The sequence below is a fragment of the Scophthalmus maximus genome, chromosome 2 (genome assembly GCF_022379125.1).
Source record: "Scophthalmus maximus strain ysfricsl-2021 chromosome 2, ASM2237912v1, whole genome shotgun sequence".
In the NCBI taxonomy this organism is placed as follows: domain Eukaryota; kingdom Metazoa; phylum Chordata; class Actinopteri; order Pleuronectiformes; family Scophthalmidae; genus Scophthalmus; species Scophthalmus maximus.
In genome coordinates this window covers 4,095,957-4,111,985 of record NC_061516.1, presented here as the reverse complement: position 1 = coordinate 4,111,985, position 16,029 = coordinate 4,095,957, and the positions used below count along the sequence as shown (strand labels likewise).

The 16,029-nt window shown below is 42.4% G+C and overlaps 2 protein-coding genes across 3 annotated transcripts; one reads left to right on the top strand and one right to left on the bottom strand.

Annotated features, from left to right (window-relative positions):
- The first annotated feature begins 182 nt into the window (after window positions 1-182).
- Window positions 183-6,327, top strand: gfm2 (GTP dependent ribosome recycling factor mitochondrial 2). The gene is made up of 20 exons (XM_035625070.2): window positions 183-533; window positions 624-708; window positions 1,269-1,314; window positions 1,391-1,488; window positions 1,595-1,720; window positions 1,820-1,908; window positions 2,031-2,119; window positions 2,204-2,264; window positions 2,781-2,966; window positions 3,075-3,155; window positions 3,245-3,393; window positions 3,806-3,946; window positions 4,061-4,160; window positions 4,249-4,435; window positions 4,528-4,604; window positions 4,696-4,834; window positions 4,943-5,122; window positions 5,566-5,681; window positions 5,764-5,946; window positions 6,040-6,327. Exons 1-20 carry the CDS (start codon window positions 498-500, stop codon window positions 6,166-6,168), a joined length of 2,298 nt encoding a protein of 765 aa, XP_035480963.2. The 5' UTR covers window positions 183-497; the 3' UTR covers window positions 6,169-6,327.
- A 61-nt stretch (window positions 6,328-6,388) lies between these two features.
- Window positions 6,389-12,628, bottom strand: hexb (hexosaminidase B (beta polypeptide)). 2 transcript variants are annotated; one of them, XM_035625071.2, is made up of 14 exons: window positions 12,325-12,628; window positions 12,052-12,218; window positions 11,813-11,878; window positions 10,951-10,997; window positions 10,702-10,812; window positions 10,511-10,612; window positions 10,260-10,392; window positions 9,887-10,067; window positions 9,709-9,795; window positions 9,544-9,616; window positions 7,948-8,128; window positions 7,439-7,529; window positions 6,887-6,991; window positions 6,389-6,731 (listed from the first exon to the last, which is right to left on the bottom strand). In XM_035625071.2, the coding sequence occupies exons 1-14, from the start codon at window positions 12,576-12,578 to the stop codon at window positions 6,668-6,670; spliced, it is 1,662 nt and encodes a 553-aa protein (XP_035480964.1). In that variant the 5' UTR covers window positions 12,579-12,628; the 3' UTR covers window positions 6,389-6,667. The 2 variants fall into 2 exon arrangements, with proteins under 2 accessions (XP_035480964.1, XP_035480965.1); XM_035625072.2 differs by lacking the exon at window positions 7,948-8,128 and adding an exon at window positions 8,774-8,948 and having other exon boundaries at window positions 12,325-12,625.
- Between the last annotated feature and the right edge of the window lie 3,401 nt (window positions 12,629-16,029).

Genomic DNA, 16,029 nt, shown 5'->3' with positions numbered 1-16,029 from the left:
CGGCTCTTCCGCATCAAAGATATTTTGCATTATCACGCGTTTCTCGAAAATGAATTGAGTCTATGATTGACTGAGTTTATATATATTTATATCAATACATATATTAAATTATCAAGTTGCTAATATGGACGGAACCTGTTTTGTTTCCATGTCCGGAACAATAGGCCTCACACGTTTGTTCCTAGGGATATATTTTGGAGCCGGACCTCATAATGAAAGCATGATTTTAAATAACAGTTTGAAAGACGACTTGTGTTTTGAAGGACATGTTTAATATATTTTTAATGCTCTCGGTCTTGAATACGTCCAGTACCATTCTGCTGGATATAGTCACAGTCTTCCTGTCTCCCTCTTTTTCCACTGTTACGTTGTTGCCATAACAATAAGGCGGACGTGTCTCCGTCCGGGCTTTTAACAACTAATGTTCCTCCACCACGTCTCACCTGAAGCTTTGTTTCATCTTGGAAGCTTGGAAGATACTCAGTTATTGAAAATATATGCCAGGACATTTCGCACGTGTCAGGATGGTCTGGGTAAGAACTCTTTGCATTATATGGGCTATGTCATTGACACATCGTATTAATATCATGTTGGGTTCATAACAGGGTCCTTGTCATTCACAGGCAAGGTATTTATTAACTGCAGGGCTCCAGAGCTGCAGATGCAGAGTGAGATATCATGTAAAGAGACATTATGGCTTTATTCCAGGTACGTTTGTTTTAATAAGAAGATCCATACACATCCACGCGTTTTAATTAGTTGATTAGATGATTAGTCAATCAGCAGGAAACTAATTGATTCCAATTTTGGAAAACTAATTATTGGATTCAGTGATTCATCATGTGTATAATTGTTGGACATTTTCTGGTTTAGATGTTTCAGACGTTTGAGGATTTTTGGTTTTCAGTAAAACAGTAAAAATCACCTCAAAGTCCATTTAGTAGCTGAGATTTTTGATCACAAAACACATGCTCTTCATTAACAGTAGAGTTTTCCCTGTTGTCATGGAATTGTGGATTATCGTATTTCTATTTATTAAAGAGCCCTTCACGAGAGGTCGATATCAGTAATTAATAAGGATAATATGATATGGTTGAAAGCTCCAGAAGTGCTTTTTTGGGTTGTTGTTTTGACCAAAACAAGCACTCATTACTTTTGACATTGTATTGCCTAAATGATTAATCATTCAAGATAATTGAAAACGTAGTTAGCAATAGAAACTTCATCATTCAGATCATCATAATTGTAATATGTGTTCACTGTCACAGATGATGTCAAATCATTGCGCGCTCTGGTCAACCCTGATATATCCAAGTAAGTAACTTCATTCTGTAGTCAGTCGTTTGAAATACTACTTGGTTCCATCTTAACTTGTGCGCCGTGTCTGCAGGATCCGAAACATTGGCATTATGGCCCACATCGACGCAGGAAAGACGACAACCACAGAGAGGATGCTTTATTACTCCGGCTACACACGGGCACTGGGAGGTGTGCAGGAGAAAGACATGTGAACATTGTTATTAATTCTTTATAATCCATAGACCTGCCTGTTTGCTTCTGTCTCTCAGTTTATTTCTGTCCCTGTTGCTTTTAGACGTAGACGACGGGGACACAGTCACAGATTTTATGGCCCAAGAGAGGGAGCGTGGCATTACCATACAGTCGGCAGCAGTCACGTTTGATTGGAGAAGTCATAGAATAAACCTTATAGACACCCCAGGTAGACATATTACACGAAAGCATCTTTGTGAGACTTAAAATATCCCAGTGGAAATGATAAGAGGCAGCCACTCAAACCAGACTCTGTGTGTGATTGCAGGTCATGTTGACTTCACTCTTGAGGTGGAGCGCGCACTTCGTGTCCTCGATGGGGCCGTTGCAGTTTTTGATGCCTCTGCCGGTGTTGAGGTTTGCCTGTTGCTTTCAAACGTCTTCCATTTTGTTTTCATTAAAAAATACAAATTCTTCTATTATAAAATTGGCTGCACGGGGAACACGGTTTCTTCTATTGCCCTGAAAAACACCAACAGGCTCAGACTCTGACTGTGTGGAGACAAGCGGAGAAGCACCACATTCCCTGTGTTTGTTTCCTGAATAAGATGGATAAACCTGCAGCCAAGTGAGTGACTCAGCAGTTCAACCACATACAACAAAATCTCTCTTTTTCAAAATTGAACCGGAATCTGTCTTTTTACCCTCTTAGCTTGAGTTTTTCCATCGAGAGCATAAGACAGAAGCTGAAAGCCAACCCAGTCCTACTGCAGGTAGGCCTTTAGAATAACAACGCCAAAATGAAAAGCATCAGAGGGGTTTTGTTTAACCTGCACATTCCCCATAAGGCAATGCTAACTTTATTGTTATAATAATTGTAATAAAACTATATTGTAATAATGCCATTTCATAATGGCATCATCATGACATTTTTACTATCATATGATGACGGATGATTGGTTCATCTAAATAAGATATATCATCATGACAACGTCATTTTTACCACATGATCATAAATCCTTTTTTGATCTATATAAGATTCAGGTTTTGTCTATAGGCCTAACTGGAAAATGCATTTTGTCACTTTGCATGAAGTCATACTATTTGCAAAGATATCTACGCTAATAAGAAATGGTGACTGTTTGTTGAAGGGTAACTATTAAATGCCATTAAAGACAGAACTTTGTAATGAAACAAATGAAAAACAATAAGACGGCAACAGTAAAGTGTGTGTAAAAAACAAACTCTAATGAGAGTGTCTTTGTTTTCTCGTGACTCTTGTCCTGTAGATTCCTGTTGGCAGTGGCAAGAACTTCACAGGTGTGGTTGACCTGTTAACCAACCAGAAGCTGATATGGAAAATTAAATCAATGGGAGATGATGGACGGATGTTCGAAAGCAAACCCTTGGACCAGTCTGACGAGCCAGAACTCATGCAGGAGGTCAATGAGGCCAGGGCTGCTTTAATTGAACAGGTACACAGGTCACATCGCATTCAGCAATGACAACACAACTTGTAGTTAATGGAAACGCTAAAATACTCTTGATATTTCTTTCCTCTGTGTTTTTGTTTCAAATCGCAGGTTGCTGATCTGGATGATGAGTTTGCTGAACTGTTGTTAACTGATTTTAGTGACAATTTTGATGCGGTTCCTCCTGTCAAAGTGAGTGACGTATGATCCCAGGTAATGAGCCTGTAAGGCAGCAAGCGTTTCTTGTGAATACAGACTAAACTATCCTGATATTTGTCCAGCTACAAGAGGCTGTGCGGCGCCTGACTCTGGCCCGTAAAGGCGTCCCAGTGCTCTGTGGGAGCTCTTTGAGGAACAAAGGTGTCCAACCTCTTTTGGATGCCATCATCGCCTACCTGCCTGCCCCCAATGAACGGCACCATGACCTGGTGTGAGTGACTACCTTAGACCAGAACTGTCATAACACTCAATCAAAGAAAGATTCCAGGGTGATAAGAGTATTTGCTCAGGCTCTGTGGATAGTGTCTTTATAAGTTTAACTTAACCTAAACATTTAAATTTAACACTGAGCATGTCAGCTATTTTTACAAGGTTTTATTTTGAAGAAGAAAATACACAAATCAAAAAAGCAGTGAGTGAAGGTTTCAACACTTGACTCCTTTGTGCTTGTGTTTTTGAATATTTAAGTGATGCCTGTAAAATTGTATAGACTGTTGTGTGATTGCTCTCAACTAATCAATACTGACTCATGACTGTGTTGTAGTTTTCTCATGCTAGTTGGAAAATATGTTTCTTTATACATTTGGCTGATTTACTGATGGTAAACATTGATCATCCCACAGGCGGTGGTACAAAGATGACTTGTGTGCTCTGGCCTTCAAGGTTCTCCACGACAAGCAGCGCGGTCCTCTGGTGTTTCTTAGGATTTACTCTGGTACTCTGAAACCACAGACGGCCGTCCACAACATCAACAGGAACAGCATGTGCGTCGCTTACACTACAGTGATGCAACCCTGACTGACCTATAAATCAGTTTTCACCTGCATCATTACTATACGTTAAGACTTTCTTTTGTGTCTGTCTCATGTTGTCTGCAGTGAGAGGATGAGCAGGCTACTTGTGCCATTTGCAGATCAGAATGTAGAAATTCCCTCCATGACGGCTGGAAACATCGCCCTGACTGTCGGACTGAAGCAGGTAGAACATCCCATACCATATTACTGTTTTTGCTTAACTGAAGATTTTCTACCTCAACTCAACTTACGTTTTCCTGCTTCCACTCAAGACAGTCACAGGGGACACCATTGTTTCATCCAAGGCTTCGGCAGCAGCTGCAGCCCTCCGAGCTCACAGTGACAATGGCGCGGGGGAGAAGCGTGGGGACCATGCAACTGTGCTGCTTTCAGGCGTGGAGGTCCCCGATCCCGTTTTCTTCTGCACTATAGAACCGCCCACCATGGCCAAACAGGCTGGTCAGTGAAGGTTTGGTTAAACATTCGAAGGAGCTTGGCTGATCCTCTGGCAACCTCATAGCCACTCACAGACTTTTTTTTTCTCCTGAAAGATCTTGAGAATGCCCTTAATTGCCTCCAGAGAGAAGACCCCAGCCTTAAAGTGAGGGTTGACCCCGATTCTGGCCAGGTATTACCATCACTGCACTAGCCAGGCCGTTCTTTAGTAAGTTCATCCCCCACAATGAGTCAACATAATGTCCTTCACTCTCCATTCTCAGACGGTTTTGTGTGGGATGGGAGAGCTGCACATCGAGATCATCCACGATCGAATCAGAAGAGAGTATGGCATTGAGACTGACCTTGGCCCACTACAGGTGGCTTACCGAGAGACTGTTCTCCACGAGGCCTCGACTGCAGGTACAACAATCGTTGCTTAATCAGTGCATTAGGTCGTGGGGGAGAAAAATAATTCTCTTCATCGAGATGCTGTTTCCGGATTGATTTTCCTCATTGCTTGTAATTTAGATACACTGGACCGGACCTTTGGGGAAAGAAGACATGTTGTGACAGTGGAGCTGGGTGTCAGACCTGTGGACTCCGCAAGTGGTTCATGTGACTTTGCGTTCACAGAGGAAGTTGAGGGGAAACTATCACAAGAAATGAAGGATGCAGTGGAAAACGGAGTGCAGAGTTCATATCTTCAAGGTAACCCGACTCAACTCATTTACTCTCTTTTTTGAAGCCCCAAAAGATTCTTTGGAAAATTTTGAAACACTCCCCACAAAGATTAAAGAACAGAGTTTGACATTCCAAACCTGTATGGGTGTGACGCTTTGTTTAATGAGGAACTGAGATTAAGATCTCTTTTACACAACGGACCTGAGAACAGAGTACAAAGACTGTAAAAAAATTCACAAGACAGTTCAGCAACATGAAGCAGTCGTCACACAAAGCAAATAACCAGAACTGTTCAGGCAGAAAATGGCTTGTTCATGTGGAACCCCATTGCTCATAGTAAGACGCTGAGTGAGAAATTGTATTTCAGGTCCTGTGAAGGATGGTAGGTGATTTGGGAGTAAACCTATCATGGCCTTTTTAAACTGGTTATATTACTAACTGATACACTATTTGTTCGCTCGCTCCTTCAGGTCCATTGCTAGGATATCCTTTACTCGGCGTAACTACACTGATCCATAGTGTCAACATTGAACCGGGAACGTCTCCCGCCATGGTGTCTGCCTGCGTTTCCCGCTGTATGGACAAGGTAAAGCGTTACGGACTCCCATGTCATATCTGTCAACTTGCAGGCTTGTCGATAGAAAAGCTACAGTTGTGTGTGTGCGCAGGCCCTGAGGCTGGCAGGAGGTCAGGTCCTGGAGCCAGTGATGTCACTGGAGGTGACAGTCGAGGAGGAACAACTTGGCTCTGTGCTTGGGGACTTGGCCCAAAGACGAGGTACAGTCAGAGACATCCAGAGTCGTCATGACAACAAGGTGCTGCTAGCAACCGTGCCCTTGGCAGAAATGATGGTGAGATGATATGTGGATTCACACATTTTGGCTGTAGGTTTTTGGTTTCATGTACTACCTCGAAAATGACTTTTTCCACGTTTCCTTGTGAAGGGCTATTCCACCATCCTGCGAACAATAACGTCCGGCAACGCCACTTTCTCCCTTGAACTGGACACCTACAAGGCCATGAACCCCCAGGACCAGAACACCCTTCTTAAAAGAGTGGCGGGCCTGTTGTGATTGATGTTCACAACCCTGTCACAGATCAGGAATGGGACCAGTGGCCTTCTGAAATGAGGCATGGTTACAACCCAAACAGACTTTTCCAGGACTGTCACATCTGAGTAAAATATAATAATAGTATATATGTGTAAAATAAATGTGCAACCAATTACTTCATACCCTTGTTTTTTTAAATATATATATATATATATATATATATGGGACAACAGACTAACACTTAAAATGTCAACATTTTATTATACAAACATTCATTTAGAAAAACATTGCAGTCAAATTCAGGATGTTTTTTTATAGCATTAAATGTGATCGAATGTTCTGATGAAAAAAAAAAAAAGATCATGTGTTTGGGTGTAGCAATACATTGTCAATATACAGTATCTCTACAAAGGCAGTTCAGCAATTGATTTCTCAGTTTAAAATGCAGGCATGGAGGTGATTACATATGGATTTGATTCCTTTCCCCTTTCCGTCCCCATGGCCAACTCTTCACTTCACTTCAGATACCTTTGTACTCATGACGACAGTAGCTGGGATACAATGGCTCAGCTGGGATCCCGCGCCTTAGATAGACAAAGAAAGATAGTTTAGATGACGAATATGTTTTTATAACTGCCTTACATAAAATTCAGGATTGTGTGTGCGTATTAGATTATATGGCATTTGGGAGAGTGGCACAGATGCAGATGGCGAGTATGAAGAGTTGGCAGATACTTACTCCACCATACGACAGCGGTGCATGGATAGTCTGTAGTAGGCGTCGTTGATATCCGTCACGTCCTTGGCGCTCCACAGCCGTTCGGCCACAGCACTGGCACGAGGCCTGGCAGTGAGGGAAGATGGGAAGAGAGAATGGGAAAAAAAAGTATCTGTCATGTGATGTGCAAAGGTTCCAAATACACAAGTTTCTCCGATAAGAATGAATTCAAAGGTTATTATGTCTGTCATGCAAGTTGTCGCTTAATCTGTCATAATCACCTTAGGGGCCAAAACCAAGGGCTGATAGCATTTTTTATTTGCATTCTAACAACTTTTTAAATCTTTTGTTACAATTATGGCTAAAATATACTTTAAAATGTGTTTTGATTTCTGGAAAACCATTTTTGACCTCCCCCGTCAGTGTCTTGTGATCCCCCCAAAGGGGTCTCAACCCTAGTTAGAGAATCGCAGAGGGAGTTGTGACTTCATTCAGAAAACAGTTGTTGGCAGGTGTAGTAATGTTTAAAATCTTGAATGTATAACCTTTAAAAAGGAACCACATGAACCGTACCAGAGTCTGGGTGTCAGGTTGGTGGCATCCACATATTCTCCCCACAAGCAGGCTTCTCCACCAATCACAAGTTTCTTCTGCGCATCAGTTCCTGTTTTTAAATGTAGTATTTGACAGAAGATCAGGCCACTCCGCTAACATTCAGGGAATTCAAAACAACTTGAGAAATTATGATTAGAAAAAGAAATTCTTAATTTAACTTAGTTATAATTGTGAGGTGATTTTCTCCCCCCTGATAGCGACATATCATCTGTTCATTTCAACAGGCTTACACATATTTGCACAGGAGTGACAACTCCAAGACATTTCAGAACTGTGTCAAGAGTCCAACAAGGCAGCCAATAAAGTCAGAGTCAGATCAACAACAGAGCAATAAAAAAAAAGAATTGTATGTCTGAGGCAAACTCCCGACACCCACATCTAAATACTGCAAAAAGCAATGTTGCATAGACGTCAAAATGGGCAGTGGGAGAGGCAATCTTGCTAAAAACAATAATGCAGACACAAACCCTTGAAATCTTGCGGGTCAGCCCTGTAAAAGCCCAGCCAGTCCTGGCCGTAGGAGATACGGTTCAGGTACCAGGGAGTGGACAGCAGGGTCTGGTACCCTGACGATGTAACATGTGCCATCTCATCCTGGTATTGTTGCTTGTTTCCTTTCCAAACGTGGATAAGTGTGTCTGGTTTCAGCTACACAGCATACACACATACATACAAATATAAGTATTAGTAAGATAAGGACAATTTGGGAAAGGGGGGGGGGGCGCGAGGACGAAAATATCCCAGCCTTCTGTTGTTTCCACTTGAGACAGTGTCTTTTGTGCTTTTACCTCTGCTTATGTTAATTTTAAATTGTTTGCAGAATATATTCTGCATGAATTTGAGGGGTGTCAAGTGTCAAATCAAAAAGGTCCAGTCCAATTTTCGTCTCGGCCCGTGCATATGGAGGACCAAACCTGACACAGTCCGTGATTTTGCCCTGGCTGGTGGACACACAGGAAAGGTGTGTACACTCTTGCCATGCCTCATTGTTTTCTCATTAATAACTTCTCATTTCATTTGAGCATTTAGTGTATCGGGCCATTGTTTGAAATACACCGGGATTGGTCCTCCACCGAGGTGAATTACATCGGCTGATGAAAGACGCACCTGGAACGACCAACCAAACGGCCCCATGTTCAACGCATGTTTGTCTCTGACTCTCTACCCTTTGTCACAACTGTGCATATTTCAAGTGTAAGCCTGTTGAATTAAACCCAGATTCGTTGTTCAAGTCCACTTCAGACTTTTTCCTCCACCAAATGATTTGACACCATTTTTTTTATGAACACTGACCGTTGAAGTTGTGTGGCTCGGCCTTGTAGTACTTCTGCCAGTCCTGTGCGTAGCTAATATAATCTAAGTACCATGGGGCGGAGAGGATGGTTTGGTATCCTGCTGCTGTCACCTTGCTCATCTCCTCAGACGACCCGCCGCCGATCCACACATGCACTACTGTATCTGGCTTTAGCTGGAATAGTTACAGGTCAAGCTACTGTTCTTAGGTCAGATACTACATGAGTCGTTGATAATGTTCAAAAGGAATAATTCAACATTTTGGGAAATATGTTCATTTACTTTGCACAAAGTCAGGGGACAGGCGGGAAACAGCCCGCCTGGATCAGTCCAAAAATAACAAACTTACTAAATCTGTCAACTGGCACATCTAAAACTACCTATTTAACATGTGACATTTTTTAGCGTCACACAAAAACCAACCTTCGGCAAGAAAGGAAATCGTTTCCCAAAATGTCAAACTATTCTAACACAGGATGAAAAACAAAAAACACAACTGATCTATAAAAATGCTGATTAGGTACTTCAGGAGCCGCATCCTTCGGAGGCTAAATTTTAAAAAATCTGACCGTTTCATTTTGGTTTTGCCCTCGCTTTGCTTCTACTCCATTCCCCTTCTTCATGGACAGAGACCTCTGAAGGATGCAGCTCTTGAATTGGGACACAGCTCTTGCTTTATTTAGCATTAATAATCTAAATAAAACCTTTGTTCTTAATTTTAACAGTTTTTAATAGATAAATATGGTATTGCAACACAATTTCCCTTTTACCTTAACGCCATTGTCAAAGACCTCCTGCCAGATCATATAGCCCTTTTTGGTAGTGGTGACGATATCCAAGAGTCTGTCAGGTCAAACAAGGGAAAAAATTAAAAAATGTATATAGATAAAAGGAATCAGGTATAAGGAAACAACTAGGTCAAATGAGAAACGCACTTTTGGATGTAGAATGATTCCAGTTTGCTGTAGTCTTGTCCAAAGCCTTGCTCAGCCATGAACTTTGTAATGTCCGGGTTGGACTTCCTTCAGGGCAGAGCAAAAACATCAGCCTACATTAACTGCCCTCTATTCCCGTGTGCTGAGACGTTTTCCGACATTGTGTGCTCAGTCTCACCAGCAGGTGAAGTCCACCTCATCCCCCCCAAGGTGAACGTAGGCATCGGGGAACACAGTGCTGATCTCCTTGAAGAACTGGCTCATGAAGTCATACGTGGTGTTCACGATGGGGTTCACTGGTCCGAAGGAGCCAGAGGGTTTGGAGCCAGAGAAACAGGGTGTGAGCAGGTCTGTTTGGCCTGAAAGGGGAAGATGTAGAACAGATGGGTTTTTTTCATGCTTTTTTGTGTCCAGTAAAGAAAACCTGGCAGCATTGCTTTATGTGTCCAGGTATTCTCTCTTATCTTGAAACTGTCAACACAAGAACAAAACATACGAAAAGGTGTGGCGATTGAGACAATTTCACTCCCCCACTAACTCGCAGAACTCACCTTTGCCCCATGACTGTGTGTGTCCTGGAGTGTCGAACTCTGGGACGACACGGATGCCCCTCAGGCGGGCAAATTCAATCACCATCTTCACATCAGCCGGTGTATACACGTGTGTGTATGGGTGGTAGGCTCCCTGTGAACAGTTTGATGAATAAGCTCTTCTTGGTGGACTGTGACAAATAAAGAGTCTTCACATGGGAAAAAAAAGTCGACGTGTCTTTGCTGAATAACCAATAACCAGTCTCACTGACCTTCTGGCTCAGCTGTGGGAACGTTCGGCTCAGGTACGGGAAGGATGGATCGTCCACAATGTGCCAGTGGAAAACGTTAAATTTGTTCATCGCCATCGTTTCCTGTGTAAATGAACAAAGAAAAATGTATTGACGATGCATTCAAATAGCGGATGAAATTTTTTCACGCGAAGCAGCTCTCGCCGACGCACCAGATTAGCCAAGATGACTTTGATGGGCAGGAAATGCCGAGAGGTGTCCAGTAAGATGCCCCTGTGTGGAAATCTGGGGGAGTCACTAATCGTTGTGGAATTAACGCTTCTCTGAAAACATAGAAAGTTAGAATAAGCCTGAGTTATAAACCTGGCTCACATACAAGCACGGCTGAACAAGTTTTGAATGTCAAATGCATATGTCCTCATTGTATAGAGGAAGTTTGATAAACTCGTATAGTCACTCACGGCTCCATATTCATCTTCATACACCAACTGGCTGAACGTTTCCAAACCTAATATACCAGATAAATGAGAAAAAAAAACCTGTAATTTTATCGTATAAGCAGTGATGTACCAAGTTTGTACCGCATTGTCACAACGCGTTACATATGTAAACATATGATCACACTTAAGAGTGTATGTGCTTGTTATGGTCCTGAGTAGGAGTGCTGCCTTCTACCAGTATAGACGATCATCATGCTATTCAAAATATGAATCACTGCTATCATGTTAATAATTGTGATTTGCCAAAAATGAGATAACACTAAAAGTTGAGGAAGTTGAAATTGACTGATAGCATTATTAATATTATTAGCATTTAAGTTTTCTATAATTTGTGATAATAGTGCTAATGTGAATTATTTAGGCCATAATAATAATAATAATAATAATGCAGTGGAAATCTGATATTGTGACAGCCCTGGTCGCAGAAGTGGTAATCATTCTTTGCACAGATGCACTGATAACGAAATTAATCATTACAAGGTTAGATAGACATTTATGTTCTTATTCATGTTCTTGCTGAGAAGATGAACAGCATTCTCGCGTTTTTACATTAAATATGAAACTTTGGATCACACAAACAAAATGCAAGGTGATAGACGGTAAACACATTTTATTGCTACTTGTTTCCCCACTTCCTGGTTTGATAAAGACAATTACCTTGTTGTCTGCGATATGTTGACGGGCATCTCTCAGGGGTTTTTTTCCCCCTGATGTAATGTATGTCTCAAACAAATAATCCCCACAATAATCAATGATGAAAATAATGGTCTGATGCAGGAGTTTGCTAAAATAGTGCAATAACAGACAACAAACAACATCCTACCATGCAGGGCTCCCCAGACCTTTGGTGCCTTCAGGACAGCGAATGGCTGGTCCACTGACAGTTCATCTGGGGACACGAGAGAAGAAGAGATTTTGAGGCGGTGTGATCAGACTAAATGACAGAATGAATGTTCTGGACTGCAAAACGTGCAGCATCTCGCCCGAGGACACATGCCACAGGTGATAACGCCTGTCGGGTTCGATCTGACTTGACTGGAATGAGGAAGAGAAGCGACTCACACGACTCGTCCGACGTGACACCGGGGTAGCCGTCACACTCGGAGTCGGGCGACGTGATCCACACCTGCAGCTCCGTCAGCTCGCCGGCGCCGCTCCTCCTCCTGCTGCTGCTGCTGCTTTGGCCCGGCCCCTGCCCTTTGGCGAGGCCGAACATGTACTCGTAATACCTGTGGACAGAGGCGGCGACGTGAGACCCCCCCTCCTGCTCGGGAACCAAAACAAGCCCCGATCGCGCGCGACCAGCCAACCAGCCAACCCGGAAGTGTCTCTCACCTCCTGTACGCGTCCTGCAGGAGGCTGCAGCTGGGCCCGGCGGTGGACTCCTTGGCGTCGACAAATGTGAAGCCGGAGCCCGTCAGCTTGAGCGAAGCCTCCGAGGTGTGCACTTGCCGCGGCAGGGGCCACAGGGCCCCGTACTTGGACGCCCGGAGGACGGGCGCAGCGTCGTGGGCGGCGGGGTCGCGCCGCAGCCCCAGGCAGACGCCGAGGGCCAGCGAGAGCGCGGCGAACTTCAGGGACGCGAGCATGTCGACAGACGGCGAGCGGAGTCACGGGGCCCCGGCGATCACGCGGCAGCGGGGGGGTTGTTGGTGGGGGGCGGGACTTGTAATGCGGAAGTCAGACTCCCGTGAACATTTAAAGGGGAAGTGCCTCATTAGCTGCCAGTGCGTTCGGTGCACGAGGTTAAAGGCGAAGCACAAAGAACTGCGATGATGAAAATGTGCTTTTATTTGTATCATCTGCCTGTGAAGCATGGATTCTCTGTCTGTCTGTATGTGGCTTGGCACTTCTCGACAACTGTCCATCTTATCGCGTCACACTTGGCATGAGGGGCACAAGGAAGTGCGGTGTGGACTTGGAACTATGTGGCCCTTGTCTATATGGGGCCATAAACAGAATTTGAGTTTTTTTTTGGTTTTTTTACATATCCCAAAAGGGGCGGTGAGAAATTCACACTTAACAGCTAACAGGCTTCCTCGCCCATCGCCCACTTGGCATGAAGGGCACAAGGAAGTGCGGTGTGGACTTGGAACCATGTGGCCCTAGTCTATATGGGGCCATAAGCAGAATTTGAGTTTTTTTAAGAAGTTCACACTAACAGCTAACAGGCTTCCTCGGTCATATAAAAGTATTCAGGAATTCCAAAAATAAACTTGAAGTAAATAAAATAGAATAAAAAAAGGGAAACTAAGAAAGAATAAATAACAATCTAAATAAATGAACCATAAACATACAATGCTAATCAAACACCTTCGTCCCTGTGCCCTGTGAGAATCATTTCCTTATGTCTCTTTTCGAACTGTTCAATGTTTGGACATTGCTCGAGTTCCTTATTAAAGCTGTGCCATTATTTTACACCACGTTCCTTAACAGTTTTGAAATAAGATAATCCCCTTATATTATAACTCCCTTCTCTTTGAGTCTCTTTATCGGTACATCATTATTTTTTGCTTTAGACATTAATCGTACTTTTGGAAATTGAACCAGGTCTGCCAACTTTAATACTTCTTACTGTATGAATAATGAATTTGTACAATCCCTATAACCAGCATTGAAAAGTATTCGTATTGCTCTTTTCTGGAGAATAAACAGTGAATGTAATATACTTTTGTAATTATTGCAACAAAACTCTGCACAGACACTTAAATAAGGCGAAACCAGTGAACAGTAGAGCTTTATGTTCTAGAACCTGTTTCGCCTTATTTAATACTGCAGTGCTTCCTGACACCTTGGAATGCATATGTGTTATGTGGGATTTCCAGCTCAGTTTTTCGCCTTTTGTTACCCCGAGAAATTTAATTTTATTAACTCTTTCGATGTCAATGGATAACTGTATGAGTGGGTCGATTTTCCTCGGAAAGTCCAATTGAGTATCCTCCATGTGAAATGTTTCAGATTATTCGGATACCGCGTGGATGCACTATAAACTATAATTGCTGTGAAGTTAACTGCGGCCTAAAAAGCAGCTGTTCTAACGCCCACCTGTGCTGAACATGGACTGTAAATAGCCTTCATGTTTTTACCTTAATTTCATTAGTGTTTGTGTGTGTGTGTATGTGTGTGTGTTAAAAAAAATCATGTAATTCTGATGGATCTCATGCACTGAAAGATGAATATCACTGAAAGTGGATTGGCTAAAAGTATTTGAGTCAATTTTCTTTATTTTGCATTTGCCCCCCTATTTTATCTGCAATATTGCCTGTATGAACGTAGTTATTACTCTGAAGTTTATCATAAACGTGAACATTATTTTATCTATCTGTGTTTGTAGTTTCCACAGCAGATTCTTGCTCCTGTTCACTTGATGTGGGTGTTTTTCATTAGATTAAATTTTGTGACTTCGTAATTTAACTAGTGCAGTGTCTGTTCTAAACAAGAATTGACATTTCCTTCTGAAAATGCTATGTGCGTACTGATTGGCTGAGTACATGATTATACAGTGCACAATGTCACAGCATTTCAGCCAATCAGAAATAGCTAAAAACAGAGACAGTCAGACACAGATTACTGGAAATAGTAAGTAGATACAAAAAAAAGAAGAATACATGAAAAATGCAAATCATATGTTGTATTTGGAAAATTTTAGTCTTCCTGCGGAGATTGAACTCTGAACTCTAGCTGTATTTTTTTGACTCTTACCAAATGTGATCAATCACAACACACAGTTCTATATAGCGTTTGGGAAAACAATATGCCACTGGCCAAATGCACAGATAGGTACGCACACAAAATAAGACAGGAGAAGAAGAAAAATCATCTAATGATAATGCATTTTCAGGCATGTTATAAAAGACAGAAATGTATTAGTGTGGACGTGGCCTCAGTCCAATTGTTCAATCCTCTGTAGTATTAGTTTTGTCTTTTGTCCACTAGGTGTCGCTCATGTCACATATTTCTATTATAATCTTTTGCTGCCTGTTTTTATTCACATCCAAATGCACCAGTGCTGCATCATCCTTAAAACAAACCTACAGTAATTCGATGATTTTATCATCATAAGGACAATTGGTGGGAAAAGACAGCACATGCAAGTACGTAATCACCACAACACAAGTGCATTGCCACTCAAAAACAAACAAAATAATGGCACAGTCATCTCAAGGGTCTGCTAAAGAGTTTTGTCACAGCCATAAGTACTGTCAACAAGACCGCAGATGTGAGTCACACAAGATATGCAGGGATAAAACTGGACTTCTCACTACCGACTACCCCAACCAAAAAGCACAATGTCTATATAATCCTATACGGCTTACCCAGCATCTGTGGCATTCAGTGGTGGGTTTGCTGTGACTCAAACCTTATGGGTTCCTATATGGTATTGTTTTGAAAGATAAGTACCATAGCTGTTTCTTTTTAAAGTGGTGCCTCCACAAAATAAAAACACAAACAATGCCTTTACTTTTCCCTGGGCACTGATCACAATGCTGGATCTAATGTTACTTGTTCTGTCAGATAGGTTTGGACTATAACAGTGCAATCTACCATCAGCTGCTGTGCGTCGGCAATGTGTAACTCTCATGGATTTGGCTACCAAAAGAGATATATCATAACTAACGATGAAACACAATGTGAGGTTTGTTGTCGTTTTACAGAATGTATCTCTGAGCGGTCTTGTGTGTATCCTCAGCTACAGTACCATTTTAGCTGTGTAACCTTCACACGCAAAAAAAAAAAAAGCCTAATTGCCCATCGTCCAATATTTGCAAAAATAAAGTCGACAATCACTAGTTATACATATATCAGAGTACTATACAACAATTATAGGATGACAAACAATGAAAACAAATCTTTCCTCCCTCTCCCACTGAACATTTTCATGACGTGTGCGCGCGCATGCGTTTGTGCGCGCGCGCCGGTGTGTGTGTGTGTGTGTGTGTATGTTTAGGGGGCGGCGGTGCTGGTGGGTTGTGGTTGGGGGCTGTCCTCCACTTCTTTTTGTTTAAGTCGAACACCCACCCACCCCCATCCCTCCCCTCC